The sequence below is a fragment of the Lethenteron reissneri genome, unplaced genomic scaffold, assembly GCF_015708825.2.
Source record: "Lethenteron reissneri isolate LAM-NWPU_2019-01 unplaced genomic scaffold, ASM1570882v1 scaffold_1067, whole genome shotgun sequence".
NCBI classification, from domain to species: Eukaryota; Metazoa; Chordata; class Hyperoartia; order Petromyzontiformes; family Petromyzontidae; genus Lethenteron; species Lethenteron reissneri.
In genome coordinates this window covers 27,704-33,721 of record NW_026890747.1, presented here as the reverse complement: position 1 = coordinate 33,721, position 6,018 = coordinate 27,704, and the positions used below count along the sequence as shown (strand labels likewise).

At 50.5% G+C, this 6,018-nt stretch overlaps 1 protein-coding gene across 1 annotated transcript; it reads right to left on the bottom strand.

Annotated features, from left to right (window-relative positions):
* Positions 1-962: 962 nt before the first annotated feature.
* LOC133361439 (helicase POLQ-like) lies at positions 963-5,771 on the bottom strand. The gene is made up of 4 exons (XM_061580355.1): positions 5,682-5,771; positions 4,141-4,319; positions 1,902-2,072; positions 963-983 (listed from the first exon to the last, which is right to left on the bottom strand). Exons 2-4 carry the CDS (start codon positions 4,213-4,215, stop codon positions 963-965), a joined length of 267 nt encoding a protein of 88 aa, XP_061436339.1. The 5' UTR covers positions 4,216-4,319; positions 5,682-5,771.
* Between the last annotated feature and the right edge of the window lie 247 nt (positions 5,772-6,018).

The window sequence follows — 6,018 nt, the reverse complement described above, 5'->3', positions numbered from 1 at the left end:
ACGGACGTCCGGGTCGCTGGCTCGAGCTGCGTCTGGTCGCCTGGCGCTGGAGTAAGAGAGCGATTTCCCCTCTGCGCTCCTCTATTTATCCTCCCTACCTCAAAGGGGATGCTGCGCTGAACAATGGGCTCGCGCACCGAGCCCGCGCACGGCGGTTCCGGGCGCTTTTGATCTGCTAATCAGTGAGCGGCGTTGGCGGCGTACATCCTAATTAATCCCTTACCCTTCCTAACAATGGGGCCTGCGCGCTCAAGCGTAATTATCCCAACCCTCCATGACTATGCGCAACAGCTCCTGCGGTCCCGCTATTCATGCTGTCCCGTCCCTCCCCTGCTTGCCCTCGACCCGTGGGGGTGTGTGTGGGGGGAAATGCGCCTCAACCGCGGTGGCCGAATGCCCCATGCCGCGACCACACATATTAAGGCTGGTCGCAGCGCCGCGGCGCAACGTAGCACGGGGAGGTCGTCCAATTCCCTGATCGCCGGAAACCGTGAGAGTTAACCCCGATAAGGGTTTTTCGGATAAAAACCGGTCGGCCAGGTGACCTCCCCTCGGAGCTCTATGGGGGGGGGGGGGAAATGCGTGCGGGTGTGTTCGTGTGAGGTGAGGTGAGGGGGACGCGGGGTTGGCTCCGTTGCTTGGTGGTGGCGAGGTCGGGGATTTGGGCGCCTGCCGAACGGCTTCATGGCGGCGGCATCACACTACTACTGCTGCTACTACGCTGCTGCTGCTGCTCGAACAGGTGCGGAGCCTGTCTGTGTTTGGTGTGGAGCTTGAAATCTTCATAGAGGAATACGCGGGAAGCAAGGGGCGCATGCCACCGCGAAAACACCGAAAGAAGAATTCTCTCTACATCGCCACCATTGAGAAAGCCCACAGCCGGTCAACGCCCTTCTAGAGGAGGGGCGCATGAAGGAGATTGGCCTGATCGTTGGATGAGGTATGCGGCATTCATTATTTAATTACAGAGAATAATTGGCATCCTGCAAATGTCATTACAAATGTTACGTATTAATGTTCATCATCGTCATAATCAGCCGTCGTGAATCTACTTCTGGATGAGGGCATCCCCAAGCCTCCGCCATCTTGCACAGGCCCACAATGCAACAGTCCACCCAGCAGCAGCAGCACACGAGCTGTGACTCAGTGCAATGTAGTGTTGAGTCTCATTTGCAGCGACGTACTAATGGTTTGATAATTGTTTTTTTACCCTTCTATCTGGCAACAAAACTGACACATTTTTTACGAGGCGTCATGTTTGCATAGACCACAATACCTGCAGTCATAATACAAACAAAAAACATAACTCTGATAATATGCACTGTCCTTGAAGTTGATTGGTCCACACCCAAGACAGCTTTCCTTAGAGCCTTTTGGCGTCATCTGGTCCAACCCATGTGAGACTAGGCTCTAAGGAAAGCTGTCTCTCTGGGTGTGGACCAATCAACTTCAAGGACCATGTGAGACTAGGCTCTAAGGAAAGCTGTCTGGGTGTGGGCCAATCAACTTCAAGGACAGTGCATACATTATCAGAGTTGTTTTTTTGTTTGTATTATGACTGCAGGTATTGTGGTCTATGCAAACATGACGCCTCGTAAAAAATGTGTCAGTTTTGTTGCCAGATAGAAGGGTAAAAAAACAATTATCAAACCATTAGTACGTCGCTGCAAATGAGACTCAACACTACATTGCACTGACGTCACAGCTCGTGTGCTGCTGCTGCTGGGTGGACTGTTGCATTGTGGGCCTGTGCAAGATGGCGGAGGCTTGGGGATGCCCTCATCCAGAAGTAGATTCACGACGGCTGATTATGACGATGATGAACATTAATACGTAACATTTGTAATGACATTTGCAGGATGCCAATTATTCTCTGTAATTAAATAATGAATGCCGCATACCTCATCCACAACGATCAGGCCAATCTCCTTCATGCGCCCCTCCTCTAGAAGGGCGTTGACCAGGCTGTGGGCTTTCTCAATGGTGGCGATGTAGAGAGAATTCTTCTTTCGGTGTTTTCGCGGTGGCATGCGCCCCTTGCTTCCCGCGTATTCCTCTATGAAGATTTCAAGCTCCACACCAAACACAGACAGGCTCCGCACCTGTTCGAGCAGCAGCAGCAGCAGTAGTAGCAGCAGTAGTAGTGTGATGCCGCCGCCATGAAGCCGTTCGGCAGGCGCCCAAATCCCCGACCTCGCCACCACCAAGCAACGGAGCCAACCCCGCGTCCCCCTCACCTCACCTCACACGAACACACCCGCACGCATTTCCCCCCCCCCCCCATAAAGCTCCGAGGGGAGGTCACCTGGCCGACCGGTTTTTATCCGAAAAACCCTTATCGGGGTTAACTCTCACGGTTTCCGGCGATCAGGGAATTGGACGACCTCCCCCGTGCTACGTTGCGCCGCGGCGCTGCGACCAGCCTTAATATGGTGTGGTCGCGGCATGGGGCATTCGGCCACCGCGGTTGAGGCGCATTTCCCCCCACACACACCCCCACGGGTCGACGGGGCAAGCAGGGGAGGGACGGGACAGCATGAATAGCGGGACCGCAGGAGCTGTTGCGCATAGTCATGGAGGGTTGGGATAATTACGCTTGAGCGCGCAGGCCCCATTGTTAGGAAGGGTAAGGGATTAATTAGGATGTACGCCGCCAACGCCGCTCACTGATTAGCAGATCAAAAGCGCCCGGAACCGCCGTGCGCGGGCTCGAGGTGCGCGAGCCCATTGTTCAGCGCAGCATCCCCTTTGAGGTAGGGAGGATAAATAGAGGGCGCAGAGGGGAAATCGCTCTCTTACTCCAGCGCCAGGCGACCAGACGCAGCTCGAGCCAGCGACCCGGACGTCCGTGCGACGCACCGAGGCACGCGGTTAGCACAAGGATCAGCGGACCGCCGTGGACACTTAACAGTGAGTAAGAAGGTGAATTAGAATCATAGCAGATAAATGGGGAATAGGTATAGAGGTATCAGCGTAGGCCAGCCTCGTCGACTCACTGATTTAACATCTAGTTCCAGGTAGCGGATAATAAATCATTAATAGCGAAGCGTGGTCTCGTGATCTTGTCGTGCAGTGTGAGCGCGTGGGTGAGCGTGTGTACGCAGTGGTTCTGTAGTGCTGCGGCTCGCCTCGGGGAGCGCTGCGCAGAGCGGTGCGAGAGTAGGTGTCGCGTGTGTTCACTCCGTGTGTGATACAGGTGCACGATCATAACGCGAGTAGTCAGTGTGGAGTTGGAGTGCACGGAGCGGTGTGTGTGTGTGCGTGCGTACGTTCGCTCCGTGTGGGTCGCAGGTACGCGATTAGGAAAGGGAGGTATCGTGGTAGCGTAAAGGGGGACATAATACTACGCGGTATCCAACCATGCCTACTACGCGGACCCGCGGGGGAGGGGAATCCTCGGGCGACGGCTCCCACCATGGGTGAGGAACCTAGCAGCGGTTCGCTCAGCAGCGGGGGGGCGATTGATGAGGTTAGCCCGGCCGTAAGCATCATCGAGGGAGGGATCTCGGGGGCTAGCGACCCCGACAGTAGCAGCAGCAGCAGTAGCAGCGGCGACACATCACAATTGTGTGTCGTGTGGGAATAATTGATGAACCCGAGATTGTACTCTGCATCCGAGTATCTGTTCCTAAGCCAAGACGGAAATATTTCAACGAGACTTCCAAATTCCCGGCTGCCTCAGTTGACTTATCTTGGAGGACTTTACATAGAGACAAAACATAGGCCTCGACACAGAGACGTGGTTTCTCTGTGTGCCTTTGTACGTCTCTCTCTCTCTATGTATCTCTGTGATAGTCTGCTTATATGTCTGTCTATATGTCTCTGGTTCTGTTTAATCTCTCTCTCAAATTTAGTATTCTCAGGAAGAACGTAATCAACCAGGTAGGGTGTTGACTGTTATGTTATCCGACTCTCTGTTGTATTACATTACATTTCTAAGTATACTAGATTTGTGTTTCTATTTCATTTATACCTGATGACGATTGCTTGCGTTGCAATTGAAACGTCGTATGCTAGTATTTAATTGATCATTTTCTCTTTATACGTCACTTTACCGAAAGAACCAAAGAGTCATTCGTATAACCGCATTTATGCTGCTGTGTCGGTGTGGAAATGTGCGTGTACAAAAGCGATCGTTACCTTCTCCTGGACGATGGCAACGTAGGGAAGAATGAGCAGAGCGTCCGTTCTCTTGCAGAGCAGCTGCCTCAGCATGAGGATCTCTGCCACGAGCGTCTTGCCGCCACTTGTCGGTAAAGAGTAAATCAGATTCTTCCCTCGTCTCACGGAGTCCAGGGACAAGCAGTCGTGCTGCCAGGCTTTGCGGCGTCATGTGTCGACACAAATATAAAAAAGAATGATTAAATGCACGGCAGAATCTGAAACACGTGAATGTGTCAATTGTAATTAAATCCTTTATATTAAGTTCGCTTGCGTGCTTGCGTGCTTGCTTGCGCGCTTACGACCGTGCAAATCTTTCGGTCGTTTTTTAACCCACTTCCCGTGATCCAATCGAGCTGACATTTTGCACACAGACTCGTTGTGCGTGACAATTTATTCTCGTTAAATTTTTTTTCCTAACTTTTACACTTTTTAGGAAAAAATAAATTATATTTAATTACCAATTGCTTAATGGTGGCAGGCAATCATCTGACCGATAGGTGGCAGCCATCTCAAGCCAGAGGACGAGAGGACTCTAGCCGCCATGCATATAAAGGATTTATAGTGAAAAACTTTGTTTTTACGGGTTAATTTTTTTTCAAACGGGTGGCTTATTACACGTTAAGAGAACAAAAACGCCGATTAAAATGATTAACTTGCGTGCAGGACGACAAAAATGTTTCAACCATCACCTAATGTGTGAGAAATTGGATTAGGCTTGACAGCTAACATCACGACACTGGTGATGTGTAAACGTTTACAGTACGAATCAAATAAGCAGTGATATGCTGTTATAACAAAAACAAATTGGTAAAATACATTTAGCAAAATTCCACCATGTACTAAAAATTAATTTCTCAACCCCCCCCCCTCTCTCTGCCCCCTCACTCTTTGCCCCCCTCTCTGTACCCCCCACCCCCTCTCTCTACCCCCTCTCTCTATCTAAGGCCTCGACACAGAGGCGTCGTTTCTCTGTGTGCCTATGTTGTGTCTCTCTGTGTCTCTGTGTTGTCTCTCTCTGCTTATATGTCTGTCTGTGTGTCTATATTGTGTGTCTCTGTGTCTGTGTGCCTATGTTGTTTGTCTCTCTCTGTGTGTCTCTGTGTTGTCTCTCTCTGCTTTATGTGTCTGTCTGTGTGTCTCCTGTTCTGTTTAATCTCTCTCTTAAATTTAGCAATCTTTGGAAGAGCGTAATCAATCCAGGTAGGGTGTTGACCGTTATGTTAGCCGACTATCTGTGTTGTATTGCATTATATTTCTAAGTTTACTAGGCTTTGTTTTCTCTTTCATTTGTACCTGATGACGATTGCTTGTGTTGCAATCGAAATGTCGTTTGCTAGTATTTAATTCATATTTTCTCTTTCTACGTGACTTTACCGAAAGAACCAAAGAGTAAGTCCGCCAAATACTATTCAATTACCATTTCTCCCACGAGAGAAAAAAAAAGATATGTTGGCATGAAAAAAAAACCGAGAGACAGTTTCGCGTAATATCCGAGTGTAAAAAACAGCACACATTACCGTAGAGCTCTTTAATGCCACGCTGTTGTTGCAGAAGGCTGTGCACCTTCGTGGGAAGCCCATAGAAAGGCCCAATCTCAAACTGGCTGTCATCAGGCACAAGTCTCCGTGGCGATCTGCCTCTCGTGCGACAGCGCAGACTCCTGCAGGTGCCTGGTGCGCGAGACCACGCGGGTAGCTGCCGCCCACGCGTTTGCCACGAGCGTTTTCTTGATGCGATCTCTTATGCTCGTGCCCTTGTTGGCTACATCTGCGGCTACTTTTATATTTTCCACTCCAAGCGCATTTGCTGTTGAAGAACCGTCGGCTCTTCCGCGAGCGATGTGGTCAGCCTCTT

Excerpts from the sequence above, each read along its gene's own strand:
- LOC133361439 (XM_061580355.1), bottom strand. The coding sequence starts at position 4,215 with ATGCTGAGGCAGCTGCTCTGCAAGAGAACGGACGCTCTGCTCATTCTT. Across the intron at positions 2,073-4,140 it reads TTGCCATCGTCCAGGAGAAG|CTTGAAATCTTCATAGAGGA; the intron begins GTAACGATCGCT and ends TTTGGTGTGGAG. Across the intron at positions 984-1,901 it reads GCCTGATCGTTGTGGATGAG|GATGCCAATTATTCTCTGTA; the intron begins GTATGCGGCATT and ends TGACATTTGCAG.